The following is a 23,984-nucleotide window of genomic DNA, read 5'->3' on the forward strand; positions in this document are numbered from 1 at the left end:
AGAGAGAGAAAGAGAGAGGGATAGAGGGAGAGAGAGAGGGAGAGAGAGAGCGGGAGAGTGAGAGAGAAGACAAAAACATCAATACTCTGGGGTTCTGAACTCATCAATACTCTGGGGTTCTGAACTCATCAATACTCTGGGGTTCTGAACTCATCAATACTCTGGGGTTCTGAACTCATCAATACTCTGGGGTTCTGAACTCATTATTTATTATGTTTACAAACCCAGGGAACTAATATCTATGAGGTCATCTCTGACAGCCAACATCTCCCACCAGGTGAAGGAAGTCTTCTGACTCTATAGTCCCATAAATACCAGGGCCCAATGCTAAATGGATTGGGCCCTGGTAGACCCTATGCCCAATGCATTTATGGAGATATGAGAGGACTTGATTGGATTAAGAGGATTTGATTGGTTTAAGAGGATTTGATTGGTTTAAGAGGATTTGATTGGTTTAAGAGGATTTGATTGGTTTAAGAGGATTTGATTGGTATAAGAGGATTTGATTGGTTTAGGAGGATTTGATTGGTATACGAGGATTTGATTGGTTTAAGAGGATTTGATTGGTTTAAGAGGATTTGATTGGTTTAAGAGGATTTGATTGGTTTAAGAGGGAAGGATTTGATTGGTTTAAGAGGATTTGACTGGTATAAGAGGATTTGATTGGTTTAAGAGGATTTGATTGGTTTAAGAGGGAAGGATTTGATTGGTATAAGAGGATTTGATTGGTTTAAGAGGATTTGATTGGTATAAAAAAGATGGTGAAACTTCCACCGAACCTGTCAAATCCTCTCAGATCTCCACACAAGGAGTAGGGTTTAGGGCATAGGGCGTAGGGGTCCATTTGGAACCGGGCCCTGTTAGTCCTACAGTAGGTGTTTAACATGTCAGCTAACCACATCATATGATATAACAATCTGATGCCCGACTGAGCAGTCGATGACGTGGCACTCTACCATTGGTTGATGTAATGCCACATCTTTAATGCAGTCAGCCTGAGACATCATCATTATGTTTGAAACCATCTCAGACTACATCCAGGCCCTCCTCCTTCTCCCTGACTAGAGTTCCCTACCAAATGGGACCCTATTCTATATATATAGTAACCTACTTTTAATCAGAGCCCCTGGTCAAAAATAGTGCACTATATAGGGAATAGGGTGCCGTTTAGGACACATCCCAGTTCTGAACAAGACTTCCCCTTTAACTGACCAGCTTAACTGACCCCCTTTAACTGACCAGCTCTGGACTTCCCCTTTAATGTGACTGAGCCAGCTCTGGACTTCCCCTTTAACTGACCAGCTGGACCAGCTCTGGACTTCCCCTTTAACTGACCAGCTCTGGACTTCCCCTTTAATGTGACCAGCTCTGGACTTCCCCTTTAACTGACCAGCTCTGGACTTCCCCTTTAACTGACCAGCTCTGGACTTCCCCTTTAACTGACCAGCTCTGGACTTCCCCTTTAACTGACCAGCTCTGGACTTCCCCTTTAACTGACCAGCTCTGGACTTCCCCTTTAACTGACCAGCTCTGGACTTCCCCTTTAACTGACCATCTGGACTTTATAAGTGACCACCTGGATTCCCTCTTTAAGTGACAATGGCTGGACTTCCCCTTTAAGAGACCAGCTCTGGACTTCCCCTTTAAGTGAGAGATGTTAGCGGCTCAGATTATTGACAGAGGTACTACAACATCCAGAACAAAATATATCTATACACCGTCCTGTCAACAAGACGTGGTCCCTGGGAGAGAAGGGAGCAGTGAAGGGAGTAGGGGGTAGGGAGTAGGGGCTAGAGAATAGGGGCTAGGGTGTAGGGGTAGGGGCTAGGGTGTAGCGTGTAGGGGCTAGGGTGTAGCGTGTAGGGATTAGGGTGTAAGGAGTAGGGTGTAGGGGCTAGGGTGTAGGGAGTAGGGTGTCGGGGCTAGAGAGTAGGGTGTAGGGGCTAGAGTGTAGGGAGAAGGGTGTAAGGAGTAGGGTGTAAGGAGTAGGGTGTAGGGCCTAGGGTGTCGGGGCTAGGGTGTAGGGAATAGGGTATAGGGAGTAGGGAGTAGAGGGGATGGGTGTGCTGTAGGTCTGGCAGGACAGTATATATATATTCATATGTGTGTTCATCTACATTAAATTTTATTTACATATACAATATCAGTACATACTGAATATCACACAGAAGACAACCAGAGATGCTCGATGGATGTAGAGATGGATGGAGGGATGGATGGAGAGATGGATGGAGGGATGGATGGATGGATGGAGATGGATGGAGGGATGGATGGAGAGATGGATGGAGAGATGGATGGAGAGATGGACAGCGTTGATGGAGGAAGATAAGGATATAGAGAAAGAGAAGGATGGAGGAGAGGAGGAGAAGGAAGAAGAGGAAGATGAGGAAGAGGAAGATGAGGAGGAGGAGAAAAAGATGATGAGGAGGAGAGGAGGATGGGGAGAGGAGGAGGAGAAGAGGAGGAGAGGGGGAGGAAGAGCAGAAGAAGAAGATGAGGAGGAGAAGAGCGTCTGGAGAACACTCTTCCTCCCACCCTTCTACTCCCCACCCTACCTACAACCTCCACCCCCTATCCCCCTTCCCACCTACCACCCCCTAAACAGAACAAATACGGTAATACAGACAACTACACCAAACACACACACACACACATCACACCACTACAGGAACCAAACCTAGCCTGGGTTGTGAACAAGAAGGATGGGGGGGGGGTTGAGATCGATAAAAACAGAAAAATGAGAACGAAAGAAAGAAAGAGAAAGGTAGAGTGAGAGGAATTATTGCTATCGCTGGATACAGCAGAGAAAACAGGAGAGGACACACACAGCTGCAGTCACACACACCAAACAGACGCCTACAACTCCCGGCAACCCATGCAGTGGACGTGATGATGGTGTGGCGGGTGGAGGGATTGGATGAACTTGATTGAGCTCCGACCACACTGCACCAGGGTGAAGTTTCCACTAGGGACAGATCTAGGATTAGCTTCCCCTCCCCCAGTCATAACTGAAAATGACAGGACTGCAGTGGATAGCTGCTGTCTTGCAGGCTCCTGACCAATTCTGCCCCCCCCCCCATTTTTTTTTATAGTGGTCTTAACCTATTTATTTTACATAATGTTTCCGAGATCATTTCCTACAGCCGAAAACATCTTCTGGACATCAGAACAGCGATCACTGACCTCGATTTGGATTAAGATTTCTACTTCAACGAGTCGGCAGCTGTGGATGTACTGCTCATTCCGGACCAGGCCCTCATCCACGGGGACTGGAAAGAGGAAGAGAGGCAGACGAGCTAAATAAACCACCTCTACAACCTGATCTTCCTCATCTCCTCCTCCTCCTCCTCTCCGCTGTTCTATTGTACACTGGAGAACAACCTGGACAAGATCCATTCGAGACTATCCCATCAACAAGACCCCAACAACCTGGACGAGATCCATTCGAGACGATCCCATCAACAAGACCCCAACAACCTGGACGAGATCCATTCGAGACGATCCCATCAACAAGACCCCAACAACCTGGACGAGATCCATTCGAGACGATCCCATCAACAAGACCCCAACAACCTGGACGAGATCCATTCGAGACGATCCCATCAACAAGACCCCAACAACCTGGACGAGATCCATTCGAGACTATCCCATCAACAAGACCCCAACAACCTGGACGAGATCCATTCGAGACTATCCCATCAACAAGACCCCAACAACCTGGACGAGATCCATTCGAGACGATCCCATCAACAAGACCCCAACAACCTGGACGAGATCCATTCGAGACTATCCCATCAACAAGACCCCAACAACCTGGACGAGATCCATTCGAGACGATCCCATCAACAAGACCCCAACAACCTGGACGAGATCCATTCGAGACTATCCCATCAACAAGACCCCAACAACCTGGACGAGATCCATTCGAGACGATCCCATCAACAAGACCCCAACAACCTGGACGAGATCCATTCGAGACTATCCCATCAACAAGACCCCAACAACCTGGACGAGATCCATTCGAGACGATCCCATCAACAAGACCCCAACAACCTGGACGAGATCCATTCGAGACTATCCCATCAACAAGACCCCAACAACCTGGACGAGATCCATTCGAGACGATCCCATCAACAAGACCCCAACAACCTGGACGAGATCCATTCGAGACTATCCCATCAACAAGACCCCAACAACCTGGACGAGATCCATTCGAGACTATCCCATCAACAAGACCCCAACAACCTGGACGAGATCCATTCGAGACTATCCCATCAACAAGACCTCAACAACTGTAATATCCTATGCTTTTCAGAATCATGACTGAATAAGGACATTATACACTGAGTGTACAAAACATTAGGAACACATGCTCTTTTCCATGACATAGACTGACCAGGTGAATCCAGGTGAAAGCTATGATCCCTCATTGATAGCTCAGCATTCAACACCATTGTGCCCTTCAAACTCATCACTAAGCTCAGGACCCTGGGACTAAACACCTCCCTCTGCAACTGGATCCTGGACTTCCTGACGGGCCGCCCCCTGGTGGTGAGGGTAGGTAACAACACATCCACCACGCTGACTCTCAACAAGGGGACGCCTCAGGGGTGATTCCTGTACCCCCTCTTCACCCACGATTGCATGACTCCAACACCATCATTAGGTTTACTGACGACTCGACGGTGGTTGGCCTGATGAGACAGCCTATAGGGAGGAGGTCAGAGACCTGGCAGTGTGGTGTCAGGATAACAACCTCTCCCTCAACGTCAACAAGATAAAGGAGCTGATCGTGGATTACAGGAAACCGAGAGCCGAGCACATTGATGGGGCTGTAGTGGAGCGAGTCGAGAGTTTAAAGTTCCTCGGTGTCCACATCAATAAGGTATTATCATGGTCCACACACACCAATACAGTCGTGAAGAGAGCATGACAACGCCTCTTTCCTCTCAGGAAGAAGATTCGGCATGAGCCCTCAGATCCTCAGAAAGTTCTACAGCTGCACCATTGAGAGCATCTTGACTGGCTGCTTCACCGCTTGGTATGGTAACTGCTTGGCATCTGATCGTAAGACGCTACAGAGGGTAGTGCGTACGGCGCAGTACATCACTGGGGCCAAGCTTCCTGCCATCCAGGACCTCTATCCCAGGCGGTGTCAGAGGAAGGCCGTAAAAATAGTCAAAGACTCCAGACCTCTCTGCTACCGCATGGCAAGCGGTTCCGATGCACCAAGTCTGGAACCAACAGGATCCTGAAAGCTACGACCTCCAAGGCATAAGACTATTAAATAGGTAGTTAAATAGGTAGTTAAATAAGTTAAATAGGTAGTTAAATAGCTACCCAAATTGATCTGCATTGAACCTAATTCCACTAACTTTTTTTTGGACTCACATACTTTCACATACACTGGGGCTACGGTTCATTATCTATCCTGTTGCTTAGTCACTTTATCCCTACCTATATGTACATATCAACCTCAATTACATCGTACACCTGCACTTCGACTCGGTACTGGCAGTGGTGGAAAAAGTACACAATTGTCATACTTGAGTAAAAGTAATGATACCTTAATAGAAAATGACTCAAGTAAAAGTAAAGGTCTCCTAGTAAAATACTACTTGAGTTAAAGTCAAAAAATAATTGGTTTAAAATATACTTAATTATCAAAAATATATGTAATTGTTAAAATATACTTAAGTATCAAAAGTAAAAGTAAAAGTATAAATAATTTCAAATTCCTTATATTAAGCAAACCAGACGGCACAGTTTTCTTGTTTTCAAAATGTACGGGTAGCCAGGGGAACACTCCAACACTCACACATCATTACAGATAGCCAGGGGAACACTCCAACACTCAGACATCATTACAGATAGCCAGGGGAACACTCCAACACTCAGACATCATTACAGATAGCCAGGGGAACACTCCAACACTCAGACATAATTACAGATAGCCAGGGGCACACTCCAACATCATTACAGATAGCCAGGGGCACACTCCAACACTCAGACATCATTACAGATAGCCAGGGGCACACTCCAACACTCAGACATCATTACAGATAGTCAGGGGAACACTCCAACACTCAGACATAATTACAGATAGCCAGGGGAACACTCCAACACTCAGACATAATTACAGATAGCCAGGGGCACACTCCAACATCATTACAGATAGCCAGGGGCACACTCCAACACTCAGACATCATTACAGATAGCCAGGGGCACACTCCAACACTCAGACATCATTACAGATAGTCAGGGGAACACTCCAACACTCAGACATAATTACAGATAGCCAGGGGCACACTCCAACACTCCAACATCATTACAGATAGCCAGGGGCACACTCCAACACTCACACATCATTACAGATAGTCAGGGGCACACTCCAACACTCCAACATCATTACAGATAGCCAGGGGCACACTCCAACACTCACACATCATTACAGATAGTCAGGGGCACACTCCAACACTCAGACATCATTACAGATAGCCAGGAGCACACTCCAACACTCAGACATCATTACAGATAGCCAGGAGCACACTCCAACACTCAGACATCATTACAGATAGCCAGGGGAACACTCCAACATTCAGACATCATTACAGATAGCCAGGGGCACACTCCAACACTCAGACATCATTACATATAGCCAGGGGAACACTCCAACACTCAGACATCATTACAGATAGCCAGGGGAACACTCCAACACTCAGACATCATTACAGATAGCCAGGGGAACACTCCAACACTCAGACATAATTACAGATAGCCAGGGGCACACTCCAACACTCAGACATCATTAGAGATAGCCAGGGGCACACTCCAACACTCAGACATCATTACAGATAGCCAGGGGAACACTCCAACACTCAGACATCATTACAGATAGCCAGGGGAACACTCCAACACTCAGACATCATTACAGATAGCCAGGGGAACACTCCAACACTCACACATAATTTGCAAACAAAGCATTTGTGTTTAGTGAGTCTGCCAGGTCAGATGCAGTAGAGATGACCAGGGGTTTTCCTCTTTAAATGCGTGAATTGGACCATTTCCTGTCCTGCTGAACATTCAAAATGTAACAAGTACTTTTGGATGGCAGGGTAAATGTACGGAGTAAAAAGTACATTATTTTCTCTTGGAATGTAGTGAAGTAAAAGTAAAAGTTGTCAAAAATATAAATCGTACATTAATTTAATTAATGTACTGATAACCAAAAAAACTACTTAGGTAGTACTTTAAAGTATTTTTACTTAAGTACTTTATACCATTGGGTACCGGTACCCCATGTATATAGACAAGGTATCATTACTCATTGTGTAATTATTCCTTGTGTTATTATTTTTCTATTATTTCTCTGTTTCTCTCTGCATTGTTGGGAAATGGCCCGTAAGAAAGCATTTCACTGTTAGTCTACAGCTGTAGTTTACAAAGCATGTGACTAATAAAGTTTTATTGGATTTGAACCTGCAAAACTGACCCAAGATCAGCTTATAGGGGCAACTTCACCCTCCACCAACCGCAGGCCAGGTAGGCGTCGTTTCTCCCTTTTGAACCATTCTATTGGCCGTGAGGTATAAGGTCCGCCTACCTGGCACCTTTTTTTTGCTGCCACAATCTATCAGTTGTTTAATGGTTGATATGAAGAAGAGGGGAATAAAAATAACGTGATTGGAAGATGAAGAGGAGGAGGTGTGGTGATCAACCAATCAGAAGACAGGATGACCCATCGAAAAACAAACAATCAATTAAAACAACAGTCACAACGAGATCAAAACAACACTGATCAGAATACAGCTTGGTCCTGAAAAGAAACTGACAACCTTTAATACAGACAAACTGATGCTTTAAAAACCCTGTTTATATTATAATACATCTCAACACTCACAGCTAGGCCTTATTGCCCCATACACTATATATAGTGGATATGTACACTCGGACTGACTGTCTGTCTTAATGGCAGACTGTACCAATCTGGGGAGGGGGGCGGGACCAAGGGGGCGGAGAAGCTCTGTTGACAGAGAGGAAGAGGAGGAAGAGAAGGTGGGGGAGGAGCGTTGAATCCGTTGGTGTCTGTCAGGTTTACAGTTCTGATCTGAGAGAGTGAGAGAGAGAGAGCGAGAGAGAGAGAGAGAGAGAGAGCGAGAGAGAGAGAGAGAGAGAGCGAGAGAGAGAGCGAGAGAGAGAGCATGAGAGAGAGAGAGAGAGAGAGAGAGCGTTGTATAAATAAGGGTAATCAATTAACAGGTATATTCTATTTAACAGGTATATTCTGTTTGACAGGTATATCCTATAAAACAAGTATATTCTCTAAAACAGGAAAAGCCTATATAACAAGTATATTCTATACTAACATGTATATTCAATATAAAAAAATATTCTATACTAACAGGTGTATTCTAAACTAAGAGATATATTCTATATGAACAGGTATATTCTATACTAACAGATATATTCTATACTAAGAGATATATTCTATACTAACAGGTATATTCTATACTAAGAGATATATTCTATACTAACAGGTATATTCTATACTAAGAGATATATTCTATACTAACAGGTATATTCTATACTAAGAGATATATTCTATACTAACAGGTATATTCTATACTAAGAGATATATTCTATACTAACAGGTATATTCTATACTAAGAGATATATTCTATACTAACAGGTTCCACAAACATTCAGAAGAACAGTTGTTTGTATTGTTCTGTTTTGTACTGAGTTGTTTGGTATTGTGTTGTTTTGTACTGTTTTGTTGTACTGTGTTGTTTGGTACTGTGTTGTTTTGTACTGTGTTGTTTTGTATTGTGTTGTTTGGTACTGTGTTGTTTTGTATGGTGTTGTTTTGTACTGTGTTGTTTGGTATTGCGTTGTTTTGTACTGTGCTGTTTGGTATTGTGTTGTTTTGTACTGTGCTGTTTGGTACTGTGTTGTTTTGTATGGTGTTGTTTTGTACTGTGTTGTTTGGTATTGTGTTGTTTTGTACTGTGTTGTTTTGTATGGTGTTGTTTGGTATTGTGTTGTTTTGTACTGTGCTGTTTGGTATTGTGTTGTTTTGTATGGTGTTGTTTGGTAGTGTGTTGTTTGGTATTGTGTTGTTTTGTACTGTGTTGTTTGGTATTGTTTTGTTTTGTATTGTGTTGTTTGGTATTGTGTTGTTTGGTATTGTGTTGTTTGGTATTGTGTTGTTTTGCACAGTGTTGTGTTGTACTGTGTTGTTTGGTATTGTGTTGTTTTGTACTGTGTTGTTTTGCACAGTGTTGTGTGTACTGTGTTGTTTGGTATTGTGTTGTTTTGTATGGTGTTGTTTTGTATTGTGTTGTTTTGTACTGTGTTGTTTTGTATTGTGTTATTTGGTATTGTGTTGATTTGTACTGTGTTGTTTGGTACTGTGTTGATTTGTACTTGTGTTGTTTTGTACTGTGTTGTTTGGTATTGTGTTGTTTTGTATGGTGTTGTTTTGTATTGTGTTGTTTTGTACTGTGTTGTTTTGTATTGTGTTGTTTTGTACTGTGTTGTTTTGTATTGTGTTGTTTGGTATTGTGTTGATTTGTACTGTGTTGTTTGGTATTCTGTTGTTTTGTACTGTGTTGTTTTGTATGGTGTTGTATGGTGTTGTTTTGTACTGTGTTGTTTGGTATTGTGTTGGTATTGTGTTGTTTTGTACTGTGTTGTTGTTTGGTATTGTGTTGTTTTGTACTGTGCTGTTTGGTATTGTGTTGTTTTGTATGGTGTTGTTTTGTACTGTGTTTTTTGGTATTGTGTTGTTTTGTATTGTGTTGTTTGGTACTTGTGTTGTTTTGTACTTGTGTTGTTTTGTACTTGTGTTGTTTTGTACTGTGCTGTTTGGTACTGTGTTGTTTTGTATGGTGTTGTTTTGTACTGTGTTGTTTGGTATTGTGTTGTTTTGTACTGTGTTGTTTTGTATGGTGTTGTTTGGTATTGTGCTGTATTGTGTACTGTGTTGTTTGGTACTGTTTGTTTTGTATTGTTGTTTTGTACTGAGTTGTTTTGTATGGTGTTGTTTTGTTGTTTGTTTTGTACTGTGTTGTTTGGTATTGTTTTGTTTTATTGTGTTGTTTGGTATTGTGTTGTTTTGGTATTGTGTTGTTTGGTATTGTGTTGTTTTGCACAGTGTTGTGTTGTACTGTGTTGTTTTGTATTGTGTTGTTTTGTACTGTGTTGTTTGTATTGTTTTGTTTTGTATTGTGTTGTTTGGTATTGTGTTGTTTGGTATTGTGTTGTTTGGTATTGTGTTGTTTTGCACAGTGTTGTGTTGTACTGTGTTGTTTGGTATTGTGTTGTTTTGTACTGTGTTGTTTTGCACAGTGTTGTGTGTACTGTGTTGTTTGGTATTGTGTTGTTTTGTATGGTGTTGTTTTGTATTGTGTTGTTTTGTACTGTGTTGTTTTGTATTGTGTTATTTGGTATTGTGTTGATTTGTACTGTGTTGTTTGGTACTGTGTTGATTTGTACTTGTGTTGTTTTGTACTGTGTTGTTTGGTATTGTGTTGTTTTGTATGGTGTTGTTCTGTATTGTGTTGTTTTGTACTGTGTTGTTTTGTATTGTGTTGTTTGGTATTGTGTTGATTTGTACTGTGTTGTTTGGTATTCTGTTGTTTTGTACTGTGTTGTTTTGTATGGTGTTGTATGGTGTTGTTTTGTACTGTGTTGTTTGGTATTGTGTTGGTATTGTGTTGTTTTGTACTGTGTTGTTGTTTGGTATTGTGTTGTTTTGTACTGTGCTGTTTGGTATTGTGTTGTTTTGTATGGTGTTGTTTTGGACTGTGTTTTTTGGTATTGTGTTGTTTTGTATTGTGTTGTTTGGTACTTGTGTTGTTTTGTACTTGTGTTGTTTTGCACTTGTGTTGTTTTGTACTGTGCTGTTTGGTACTGTGTTGTTTTGTATGGTGTTGTTTTGTACTGTGTTGTTTGGTATTGTGTTGTTTTGTACTGTGTTGTTTTGTATGGTGTTTTTTGGTATTGTGCTGTTTTGTACTGTGTTGTTTGGTACTGTGTTGTTTTGTATTGTGTTGTTTTGTACTGAGTTGTTTTGTATGGTGTTGTTTTGTATTGTGTTGTTTTGTACTGTGTTGTTTGGTATTGTTTTGTTTTGTATTGTGTTGTTTGGTATTGTGTTGTTTGGTATTGTGTTGTTTGGTATTGTGTTGGTATTGTGTTGTTTTGTACTGTGTTGTTGTTTGGTATTGTGTTGTTTTGTACTGTGCTGTTTGGTATTGTGTTGTTTTGTATGGTGTTGTTTTGGACTGTGTTTTTTGGTATTGTGTTGTTTTGTATTGTGTTGTTTGGTACTTGTGTTGTTTTGTACTTGTGTTGTTTTGCACTTGTGTTGTTTTGTACTGTGCTGTTTGGTACTGTGTTGTTTTGTATGGTGTTGTTTTGTACTGTGTTGTTTGGTATTGTGTTGTTTTGTACTGTGTTGTTTTGTATGGTGTTTTTTGGTATTGTGCTGTTTTGTACTGTGTTGTTTGGTACTGTGTTGTTTTGTATTGTGTTGTTTTGTACTGAGTTGTTTTGTATGGTGTTGTTTTGTATTGTGTTGTTTTGTACTGTGTTGTTTGGTATTGTTTTGTTTTGTATTGTGTTGTTTGGTATTGTGTTGTTTGGTATTGTGTTGTTTGGTATTGTGTTGTTTTGCACAGTGTTGTGTTGTACTGTGTTGTTTGGTATTGTGTTGTTTTGTACTGTGTTGTTTTGCACAGTGTTGTGTGTACTGTGTTGTTTGGTATTGTGTTGTTTTGTATGGTGTTGTTTTGTATTATGTTGTTTTGTACTGTGTTGTTTTGTATTGTGTTGTTTGGTATTGTGTTGATTTGTACTGTGTTGTTTGGTACTGTGTTGATTTGTACTTGTGTTGTTTTGTACTGTGTTGTTTGGTATTGTGTTGTTTTGTATGGTGTTGTTCTGTATTGTGTTGTTTTGTACTGTGTTGTTTTGTATTGTGTTTTTTGGTATTGTGTTGATTTGTACTGTGTTGTTTGGTATTCTGTTGTTTTGTACTGTGTTGTTTTGTATGGTGTTGTATGGTGTTGTTTTGTACTGTGTTGTTTGGTATTGTGTTGGTATTGTGTTGTTTTGTACTGTGTTGTTGTTTGGTATTGTGTTGTTTTGTACTGTGCTGTTTGGTATTGTGTTGTTTTGTATGGTGTTGTTTTGTACTGTGTTGTTTGGTATTGTGTTGTTTTGTATTGTGCTGTTTGGTATTGTGTTGTTTTGTATGGTGTTGTTTTGTACTGTGTTGTTTGGTATTGTGTTGTTTTGTATTGTGTTGTTTGGTACTTGTGTTGTTTTGTACTTGTGTTGTTTTGTACTTGTGTTGTTTTGTACTGTGCTGTTTGGTATTGTGTTGTTTTGTATGGTGTTGTTTTGTACTGTGTTGTTTGGTATTGTGTTGTTTTGTACTGTGCTGTTTGGTATTGTGTTGTTTTGTATGGTGTTGTTTTGTACTGTGTTGTTTGGTATTGTGTTGTTTTGTATTGTGTTGTTTGGTACTTGTGTTGTTTTATACTTGTGTTGTTTGGTACTGTTGTTTTGTATGGTGTTGTTTGGTATTGTGTTGTTTTGTACTGTGCTGTTTGGTATTGTGTTGTTTTGTATGGTGTTGTTTTGTACTGTGTTGTTTGGTATTGTGTTGTTTTGTATTGTGTTGTTTTGCACAGTGTTGTGTTGTACTGTGTTGTTTGGTATTGTGTTGTTTTGTATGGTGTTGTTTTGTATTGTGTTGTTTTGTACTGTGTTGTTTTGTATTGTGTTGTTTTGGTATTGTGTTGATTTGTACTGTGTTGTTTGGTACTGTGTTGATTTGTACTTGTGTTGTTTTGTACTGTGTTGTTTGGTATTGTGTTGTTTTGTATGGTGTTGTTCTGTATTGTGTTGTTTTGTACTGTGTTGTTTTGTATTGTGTTGATTTGTAATGTGTTGTTTGGTATTCTGTTGTTTTGTACTGTGTTGTTTTGTATGGTGTTGTATGGTGTTGTTTTGTACTGTGTTGTTTGGTATTGTGTTGGTATTGTGTTGTTTTGTACTGTGTTGTTGTTTGGTATTGTGTTGTTTTGTACTGTGCTGTTTGGTATTGTGTTGTTTTGTATTGTGCTGTTTGTTATTGTGTTGTTTTGTATGGTGTTGTTTTGTACTTGTGTTGTTTTGTACTGTGCTGTTTGGTATTGTGTTGTTTTGTATGGTGTTGTTTTGTACTGTGTTGTTTGGTATTGTGTTGTTTTGTACTGTGCTGTTTGGTATTGTGTTGTTTTGTATGTGTTGTTTTGTACTGTGTTGTTTGGTATTGTGTTGTTTTGTATTGTGTTGTTTGGTACTTGTGTTGTTTTGTACTTGTGTTGTTTTGTACTTGTGTTGTTTTGTACTGTGCTGTTTGGTATTGTGTTGTTTTGTATGGTGTTGTTTTGTACTGTGTTGTTTGGTATTGTGTTGTTTTGTACTGTGCTGTTTGGTATTGTGTTGTTTTGTATGGTGTTGTTTTGTACTGTGTTGTTTGGTATTGTGTTGTTTTGTACTGTGCTGTTTGGTATTGTGTTGTTTTGTATGGTGTTGTTTTGTACTGTGTTGTTTGGTATTGTGTTGTTTTGTACTGTGCTGTTTGGTATTGTGTTGTTTTGTATGGTGTTGTTTTGTACTGTGTTGTTTGGTATTGTGTTGTTTTGTATTGTGTTGTTTGGTACTTGTGTTGTTTTATACTTGTGTTGTTTGGTACTGTTGTTTTGTATGGTGTTGTTTGGTATTGTGTTGTTTTGTACTGTGCTGTTTGGTATTGTGTTGTTTTGTATGGTGTTGTTTTGTACTGTGTTGTTTGGTATTGTGTTGTTTTGTATTGTGTTGTTTTGCACAGTGTTGTGTTGTACTGTGTTGTTTGGTATTGTGTTGTTTTGTATGGTGTTGTTTTGTATTGTGTTGTTTTGTACTGTGTTGTTTTGTATTGTGTTGTTTTGGTATTGTGTTGATTTGTACTGTGTTGTTTGGTACTGTGTTGATTTGTACTTGTGTTGTTTTGTACTGTGTTGTTTGGTATTGTGTTGTTTTGTATGGTGTTGTTCTGTATTGTGTTGTTTTGTACTGTGTTGTTTTGTATTGTGTTGATTTGTAATGTGTTGTTTGGTATTCTGTTGTTTTGTACTGTGTTGTTTTGTATGGTGTTGTATGGTGTTGTTTTGTACTGTGTTGTTTGGTATTGTGTTGGTATTGTGTTGTTTTGTACTGTGTTGTTGTTTGGTATTGTGTTGTTTTGTACTGTGCTGTTTGGTATTGTGTTGTTTTGTATTGTGCTGTTTGTTATTGTGTTGTTTTGTATGGTGTTGTTTTGTACTTGTGTTGTTTTGTACTGTGCTGTTTGGTATTGTGTTGTTTTGTATGGTGTTGTTTTGTACTGTGTTGTTTGGTATTGTGTTGTTTTGTACTGTGCTGTTTGGTATTGTGTTGTTTTGTATGGTGTTGTTTTGTATTGTGTTGTTTGGTACTTGTGTTGTTTTATACTTGTGTTGTTTGGTACTGTTGTTTTGTATGGTGTTGTTTGGTATTGTGTTGTTTTGTACTGTGCTGTTTGGTATTGTGTTGTTTTGTATGGTGTTGTTTTGTACTGTGTTGTTTGGTATTGTGTTGTTTTGTATTGTGTTGTTTGGTACTGTTGTTTTGTATTGTGTTGTTTGGTATTGTGTTGTTTTGTATTGTGGTATTTTGTATTGTGTTGTTTTGTATTGTGTTTGGTACTTGTGTTGTTTTGTACTGTGTTGTTTGGTACTGTTGTTTTGTATTGTGGTATTTTGTATTGTGTTGTTTGGTACTATTGTTTTATATTGTTGTGTTGTTTTGTTTTGTACTAAGTTGTTTTATACTAAGTTGTTTTGTACTAAGTTGTTTTGTACTGTTGTTTTATATTGTGTTGTTTGGTACTGTGTTGTTTTGTACTGTGTTGTTTTGTACTGTGTTGTTTTGTACTGTGTTGTCCATAAGAGAACTACTGTTAGTGCAGACTCAAATCTCTTGTGGATAGTTGGGTCGGGTCCACCTTCTTTCTGTCCTGATTCTGTACCCATAAAACATCGCCCCCTATTGGCCAACCCCAAATAAACACTTTAAAAAGCTAAAATGACACAGGCTGTGTTACCGTAGTGAGTTAGGTTATAGGACTACATCATGATGGATAGAAGCAGTCTACATTCTTCCCAACTGGAACATAACCGCGAGCCACTGCGTACACACATCCATACCCACACATGTAGTCAGAGCCGGCCGTTTGGGGGCCCGAAGTGACATTTAGCTGAGAGTGTCCTTTTAGGGAGGGATGGAGACTTGGCTAGTCGCCTTAGCATTTTTTTCTCATACATCTACCCACAGAACCTAATGGAGCATTGATGCAAGATATTTTAGTTTTCCGGGTTTCTGACATTGGTTAGAATGTGTTTACCAGCAGCAGGGTCAGTCAGTCAGTCTGTCTGTCTGCCTCAAGCCTCATCAGTCCTCCAGAGCCACCATGCCTTTCACTGGATCCTTCACCCTCATGAGAGAGACGGGGAGAGGGAGGGGGGGAGAGAGAGAGAGGGGAGAGAGAAATAGGGATAGGGGGGATGAGAGAGAGAGAGACAGAGAGAGGGGATGAGAGAGAGAGAGAGGGAGGGAGAAATAGAGATGGGGGGGGGAGAGAGAGAGAGACAGAGAGAGGGGGAGTGAGGGGGAGAGAAAGAGAGAGAGAGAGAGAGAGAGAGAGAGAGGGGAGAGAGAGAGAGGGGGAGTGGGGTGAGAGAAAGAGAGAGAGGAGAGAGAAATAGAGAGAGAGGGGGATGAGAGAGAGAGAGAGGGGGAGTGAGGGAGAGGGAGAGAAAGAGAGAGAGGGGAGAGAGAGAGATGAGAGACTGGGGAGAGAGAAATAGAGAGAGGGAGGGGAGAGGGGGGGTGAGAGTGAGGGGGATAGAAAGAGAGAGAGGAATGCATGAGGAACGGTTACATCACTGACCTGTGAGTACTTAGTGGAACACACACACACACACACACACACACACACACACACACACACACACACGGCCTGAATGGCCCTGATTGTGCTTTGCTGCATCTTTTGTGTCTCTCTCAGATGGCTGGTTACATATTTCAGCCTGTTATTCAGATGTGAGATGATTAACCCTTCACGTACTGTAAGTACAATTAACCCAGTTTAATGTTAACCCAGTGTAATGTTAACCCAGTTTAATGTTAACCCAGTGTAATGTTAACCCAGTTTAATGTTAACGCAGTTTAATGTTAACCCAGTGTAATGTTAACCCAGTTTAATGTTAACCCAGTTCAATATTAACCCAGTTTAATGTTAACCCAGTTTAATGTTAACCCAGTTTAATGTTAACGCAGTTTAATGTTAACCCAGTGTAATGTTAACCCAGTGTAATGTTAACCCAGTTTAATGTTAACGCAGTTTAATGTTAACCCAGTGTAATGTTAACCCAGTTTAATGTTAACCCAGTGTAATGTTAACCCAGTTTAATGTTAACGCAGTTTAATGTTAACCCAGTGTAATGTTAACCCAGTTTAATGTTAACCCAGTTCAATATTAACCCAGTTTAATGTTAACCCAGTTTAATGTTAACCCAGTTTAATGTTAACGCAGTTTAATGTTAACCCAGTGTAATGTTAACCCAGTTTAAAGTTAACCCAGTGTAATGTAAACCTAGTTTAATGTTAACCCAGTTTAATGTTAACGCAGTTTAAAGTTAACCCAGTTTAATGTTAACCCAGTTTAATGTTAACCCAGTTTAATGTTAACTGAGTTTAATGTTAACCCAGTTTAATGTTAACCCAGTTTAATGTGAACCCAGTGTAATGTTAACCCAGTGTAATGTTAACCCAGTTTAAAGTTAACCCAGTGTAATGTAAACCTAGTTTAATGTTAACCCAGTTTAATGTTAACGCAGTTTAATGTTAACCCAGTTTAATGTTAACCCAGTTTAATGTAAACCTAGTTTAATGTTAACGCAGTTTAATGTTAACCCAGTTTAATGTTAACCCAGTTTAATGTTAACCCAGTTTAATGTTAACCCACTGTAATGTTAACCCAGTTTAATGTTAACCCAGTTTAATGTTAACCCAGTTTAATGTGAACCCAGTGTAATGTTAACCCAGTGTAATGTTAACCCAGTTTAATGTTAACCCAGTGTAATGTTAACCCAGTTTAATGTTAACCCAGTTTAATGTTAAACCAGTTTAATGTTAACCCAGTTTAATGTTAACCCAGTTTAATGTTAACCCAGTTTAATGTTAACCCAGTTTAATGTTAACCCACTGTAATGTTAACCCAGTTTAATGTTAACCCAGTTTAATGTTAACCCAGTTTAATGTTAACCCAGTTTAATGTTAACTGAGTTTAATGTTAACCCAGTTTAATGTGAACCCAGTGTAATGTTAACCCAGTGTAATGTTAACCCAGTTTAATGTTAACCCAGTGTAATGTTAACCCAGTGTAATTTAATGTTTAATGTTAAACCAGTTTAATGTTAACCCAGTTTAATGTTAACCCAGTTTAATGTTAACCCAGTTTAATGTTAACCCAGTTTAATGTTAACCCAGTTTAGTGTTAACCCAGTGTAATGTTAACCCAGTTTAATGTTAACCCAGTTTGATGCTAACCCAGTTTGATGCTATCCCAGTTTAATGTTAACCCAGTTTAATGTTCACCCAGTTTGATGCTAACCCAGTTTAATGCTAACCCAGTTTAATGTTAACCCAGTTTAATGTTAACCCCAGTTTAAAGTTAACCAGGTTTAATGTTAACCCAGTTTAATGTTAACCCAGTTTAATGTTAACCCAGTTTAATGTTCACCCAGTTTGATGCTAACCCAGTTTAATGCTAACCCAGTTTAATGTTAACCCAGTTTAATGTTAACCCAGTTTAAAGTTAACCAGGTTTAATGTTAACCCAGTTTAATGTTAACCCAGTTTAATGTTAACCCAGTTTAATGTTCATCCAGTTTGATTCTAACCCAGTTTAATGCTAACCCAGTTTAATGTTAACCCAGTTTAATGTTAACCCAGTTTAAAGTTAACCAGGTTTAATGTTAACCCAGTTTAATGTTAACCCAGTTTAATGTTAACCCAGTTTAATGTTCACCCAGTTTGATGTTAACCCAGTTTAAAGTTAACCAGGTTTAATGTTAACCCAGTTTAATGTTAACCCAGTTTAATGTTCACCCAGTTTGATGCTAACCCAGTTTAATATTCACCCAGTTTATTGTTAACCCAGTTTAAAGTTAACCCAGTTTAATATTAACCCAGTTTAATGTTAACCCAGTTTAATGTTAACCCAGTGTAATGTTAACCCAGTTTAATGTTAACCCAGTTTAATGTTAACCCAGTTTAATGTTAACCCAGTTTAATGTTAACCCAGTTTAATGTTAACCCAGTTTAATGTTAACCCAGTTTAATGTTAACCCAGTTTAATGTTAACCCAGTTTAATGTTAACGCAGTTTAATGTTAACCCAGTGTAATGTTAACCCAGTTTAAAGTTAACCCAGTGTAATGTAAACCTAGTTTAATGTTAACCCAGTTTAATGTTAACCCCAGTTTAATGTTAACCCAGTTTAATGTTAACCCAGTTTAATGTTAACCCAGTTTAATGTTAACTGAGTTTAATGTTAACCCAGTTTAATGTTAACCCAGTTTAATGTTAACCCAGTGTAATGTTAACCCAATGTTAACCCAGTTTAATGTTAACCCAGTTTAATGTAAACCTAGTTTAATGTTTAAAACTAGTTTAATGTTAACCCAGTTTAATGTTAACCCAGTTTAATGTTAATGTTAACCCAGTTTAATGTTAACTGCAGTTTAATGTTAACCCAGTTTAATGTTAACCCAGTTTAATGTTAACCCAGTTTAATGTTAACCCAGTTTAATGTTAACCCAGTTTAATGTTAACCCAGTTTAATGTTAACCCAGTTTAATGTTAACCCAGTGTAATGTTAACCCAATGTTAATGTTAACCCAGTTTAATGTTAAATATAGTTTAATATTAACCCAGTTTAATGTTAATGTTAACCCAGTTTAATGTTAACCCAGTTTAATGTTAACCCAGTTTAATGTTAAACCAGTTTAATGTTAACCCAGTTTAATGTTAACCCAGTTTAATGTTAACCCAGTTTAATGTTAACCCAGTTTGATGTTAACCCAGTTTAATGTTAACCCAATGTTAACCCAGTTTAATGTTAACTAGAGTTTAATGTTAACCCAGTTTAATGTTAACCCAGTTTAATGTTAACCCAGTTTAATGTTAACCCAGTTTAATGTTAACCCAGTTTAATGTTTTAACCCAGTTCACCCAGTTTGATAATGTTAACCCAGTTTAATGTTAACCCAGTTTAAAGTTAAACCAGGTTTAATGTTAACCCAGTTTAATGTTAACCCAGTTTAATGTTAACCCAGTTTAATGTTCACCCAGTTTAATGCTAGTTTAATGTTAACCCAGTTTGTTAACCCAGTTAACCCAGGTTTAATGTTAATGTTAACCCAGTTTAATGTTCATCCAGTTTGATGCTAACCCAGTTTGATGCTAAGTTTAATGTTAACCCAGAATGTTAACCAGTTTAATGTTCACCCAGTTTGATGCTAACCCAGTTTAATGTTACCCAGTTTAATGTTAACCCAGTTTAAAGTTAACCAGGTTTAATGTTAACCCAGTTTAATGTTAACCCAGTTTAATGTTAACCCAGTTCACCCAGAGTTTAATGTTTAATGTTAACCCAGTTTAAAGTTAACCAGGTTTAATGTTAACCCAGTTTAATGTTAACCCAGTTTAATGTTAACCCAGTTTAATGTTCATCCAGTTTGATTCTAACCTAGACAATGTTAACCCAGTTTAATGTTAGACAGTTTAAAGTTAACCAGGTTTAATGTTAACCCAGTTTAATGTTAACCCAGTTTAATGTTAGTTAACCAGGTTTAATGTTAACCAGAATGTTAACCCAGTTTAATGTTAACCCAGTTTAATGTTCAGTTTAATGTTCACCAGTTTGATGCTAACCCAGTTTAATATTCACCCAGTTTATTGTTAACCCAGTTTAAAGTTAACCCAGTTTAATATTAACCCAGTTTAATGTTAACCCAGTTTAATGTTAACCCAGTTTAATGTTCACCCAGTTTGATGCTAACCCAGTTTAATATTCACCCAGTTTATTGTTAACCCAGTTTAAAGTTAACCCAGTTTAATGTTAATAACCCAGTTTAATGTTAACCCAGTTTAATGTTAACCGACTTAAACCCTCATAGTTTCGATTAGACACACTAGAAACTCACAACTGTATACAGATGCCATATCTTAATTTGAGACAGTTTGCTACAGCAGGAAAATAATCCTGCAGCAACAAGAAATGTGAACTAGTAGAACTAAATAGTTTTTAGGGGTTGGTGACTTTTTCATTAGGGCAAATCAAGTCTGAAATGTTAAAGTTGAAATTACAAACTTTAGAAGCCTTTTTTAAAACCGTGAATACACAAAGTGTGCACTTCCTTCAGAATAATTCCTGCAACAACAGGATGATCAAATTAAGATATAGCACCTGTAGATAAAACCCATATTTTCCAGTCCACAGGTTTGACATAGAAACAACTTCAGGGGTCTCCTCCCCCATCTCTAACCCCTGCTCTCCCCCTCTCTCCTCTCCCTCTCCTCTCCTCTCCTCCCCCTCTCCCCTCTCCTCACTAGATAAAAACCCCTCCCCCCTCTCTCCTCTCTTCCTCTCCTCCCCCTCTCTCTCCCTCCTCTCCCCATCCCTCCCCCTGCCCTCTCTCTCTCCCCCCCCATCTCCTCCCTCCCTCCCCTCCCCCTCCCCTCCCCCCCTCCCCCCCTCTCCTCTCTCCCACCTCATCTCCCCTCTCCTCCCCCTCTCCTCCTCTCCTCCCCTCCCTCTCCCCCCCTCTCTCCTCCTCTCCTCCCTCCCCCTCTCTTCTCCTCTCCTCTCCTCCCCCTCCCCCCTCCTCTCCCTCTCCTCTCCTCTCCTCTCCTCTGCTCTCCTCTCCTCACCTCGTCCAGTTCTTTGCGTGTGTCATCCTCCATGCGACGGATGTCCTCCATGGTGAGTTCGATCCACTTGTCGATCCAGCAGAACAGCTGTCGGTGGAAGTTGGTGAACAGACGCTTCTCTTGCTGAGAGGGAAGGAGGGGCGGAGAGCAAAGAGAGAGATAAAGGAGACATCCTAGTTGATATGTCTTTGTTACATGTCAGATAATAACACAATAATATAACGTAGATTAAGACCCCCCCCGCACTTCTTGATTCAGAGAGGTTGGCTTGAATGCGGAAAACACATTTCCCTTTCCCTAAACTGGAAACCACAGCAGGAAATGATTTAGACCATGCAACTCCCAACCTGGCCAGTAGAGGTCAGAACAGACAACAAGTACAGAACAGACATGGAGACTGGGGATGAATCAGTATAGACATGGAGACTGGGGATGAATCAGTATAGACATGGAGACTGGGGATGAATCAGTATAGACATGGAGACTGGGGATGAATCAGTATAGACATGGAGACTGGGGATGAATCAGTATAGACATGGAGACTGGGGATGAGACTGGGGATGAATCAGTATAGACATGGAGACTGGGGATGAATCAGTATAGACATGGAGACTGGGGATGAGTCAGTATAGACATGGAGACTGGGGATGAATCAGTATAGACATGGAGACTGGGGATGAATCAGTATAGACATGGAGACTGGGGATGAATCAGTATAGACATGGAGACTGGGGATGAATCAGTATAGACATGGAGACTGGGGATGAATCAGTATAGACATGGAGACTGGGGATGAATCAGTATAGACATGGAGACTGGGGATGAATCAGTATAGACATGGAGACTGGGGATGAATCAGTATAGACATGGAGACTGGGGATGAATCAGTATAGACATGGAGACTGGGGATGAATCAGTATAGACATGGAGACTGGGGATGAGACTGGGGATGAATCAGTATAGACATGGAGACTGGGGATGAGACTGGGGATGAATCAGTATAGACATGGAGACTGGGGATGAATCAGTATAGACATGGAGACTGGGGATGAATCAGTATAGACATGGAGACTGGGGATGAATCAGTATAGACATGGAGACTGGGGATGAATCAGTATAGACATGGAGACTGGGGATGAATCAGTATAGACATGGAGACTGGGGATGAGTCAGTATAGACATGGAGACTGGGGATGAGACTGGGGATGAATCAGTATAGACATGGAGACTGGGGATGAATCAGTATAGACATGGAGACTGGGGATGAGTCAGTATAGACATGGAGACTGGGGATGAATCAGTATAGACATGGAGACTGGGGATGAATCAGTATAGACATGGAGACTGGGGATGAGACTGGGGATGAATCAGTATAGACATGGAGACTGGGGATGAATCAGTATAGACATGGAGACTGGGGATGAATCAGTATAGACATGGAGACTGGGGATGAATCAGTATAGACATGGAGACTGGGGATGAATCAGTATAGACATGGAGACTGGGGATGAGACTGGGGATGAATCAGTATAGACATGGAGACTGGGGATGAATCAGTATAGACATGGAGACTGGGGATGAGTCAGTATAGACATGGAGACTGGGGATGAATCAGTATAGACATGGAGACTGGGGATGAATCAGTATAGACATGGAGGCAGGGGATGAATCAGTATAGACATGGAGACTGGGGATGAATCAGTATAGACATGGAGACTGGGGATGAGTCAGTATAGACATGGAGACTGGGGATGAGACAGGGGATTAATCAGTATAGACATGGAGACTGGGGATGAATCAGTATAGACATGGAGACAGGGGATGAATCAGTATAGACATGGAGACTGGGGATGAATCAGTATAGACATGGAGACTGGGGATGAATCAGTATAGACATGGAGACTGGGGATGAATCAGTATAGACATGGAGACAGGGGATGAGACTGGGGATGAATCAGTATAGACATGGAGACTGGGGATGAATCAGTATAGACATGGAGACTGGGGATGAGACTGGGGATGAATCAGTATAGACATGGAGACTGGGGATGAATCAGTATAGACATGGAGACTGGGGATGAGACTGGGGATGAATCAGTATAGACATGGAGACTGGGGATGAATCCAGTATACATGGAGACTGGGGATGAGACAGTATAGACATGGAGACTGGGGATGAATCAGTATAGACATGGAGACTGGGGATGAATCAGTATAGACATGGAGACTGGGGATGAATCAGTATAGACATGGAGACTGGGGATGAATCAGTATAGACATGGAGACTGGGGATGAATCAGTATAGACATGGAGACTGGGGATGAATCAGTATAGACATGGAGACTGGGGATGAATCAGTATAGACATGGAGACTGGGGATGAATCAGTACAGACATGGAGACTGGGGATGAATCAGTATAGACATGGAGACTGGGGATGAATCAGTATAGACATGGAGACTGGGGATGAATCAGTATAGACATGGAGACTGGGGATGAATCAGTACAGACATGGAGACTGGGGATGAATCAGTACAGACATGGAGACTGGGGATGAATCAGTACAGACATGGAGACTGGGGATGAATCAGTACAGACATGGAGACTGGGGATGAATCAGTATAGACATGGAGACTGGGGATGAATCAGTATAGACATGGAGACTGGGGATGAGACAGTATAGACATGGAGACTGGGGATGAGACTGGGGATGAATCAGTACAGACATGGAGACTGGGGATGAGACTGGGGATGAGACTGGGGATGAATCAGTACAGACATGGAGACTGGGGATGAGTTCTCATTCTCTGGGTGAACATGAGAAATCAACTTCACTCCTGAAATTCAACTCAGGGGAACCCCCAAAAAGCTTAGATGAGGCAACAACCCCATGTTGCTACGCCCTCCAGCCTCGCTTTTAATCCCTGTAGACTCG

The 23,984-nt window shown here is 40.3% G+C and overlaps 1 protein-coding gene across 1 annotated transcript in view; it reads right to left on the reverse strand.

Annotated features, from left to right (window-relative positions):
• Nucleotides 1–7,814: 7,814 nt before the first annotated feature.
• Nucleotides 7,815–23,984, reverse strand: part of LOC135543981 (phosphatidylinositol transfer protein alpha isoform-like) — a 31,677-nt gene continuing 15,507 nt past the window's right edge. The window contains exons 5-7 of the mRNA XM_064971291.1: nt 21,051–21,173; nt 15,458–15,552; nt 7,815–8,107 (exon numbers count right to left, since the gene is read on the reverse strand). Coding sequence (XP_064827363.1) covers nt 15,505–15,552; nt 21,051–21,173 — 171 coding nt within the window. The 3' untranslated portion in view covers nt 7,815–8,107; nt 15,458–15,504. The remainder of the gene's footprint in view (nt 8,108–15,457; nt 15,553–21,050; nt 21,174–23,984) is intronic.

Source organism: Oncorhynchus masou, chromosome 8 (assembly GCF_036934945.1).
Source record: "Oncorhynchus masou masou isolate Uvic2021 chromosome 8, UVic_Omas_1.1, whole genome shotgun sequence".
Classification (NCBI taxonomy): Eukaryota; Metazoa; Chordata; class Actinopteri; order Salmoniformes; family Salmonidae; genus Oncorhynchus; species Oncorhynchus masou.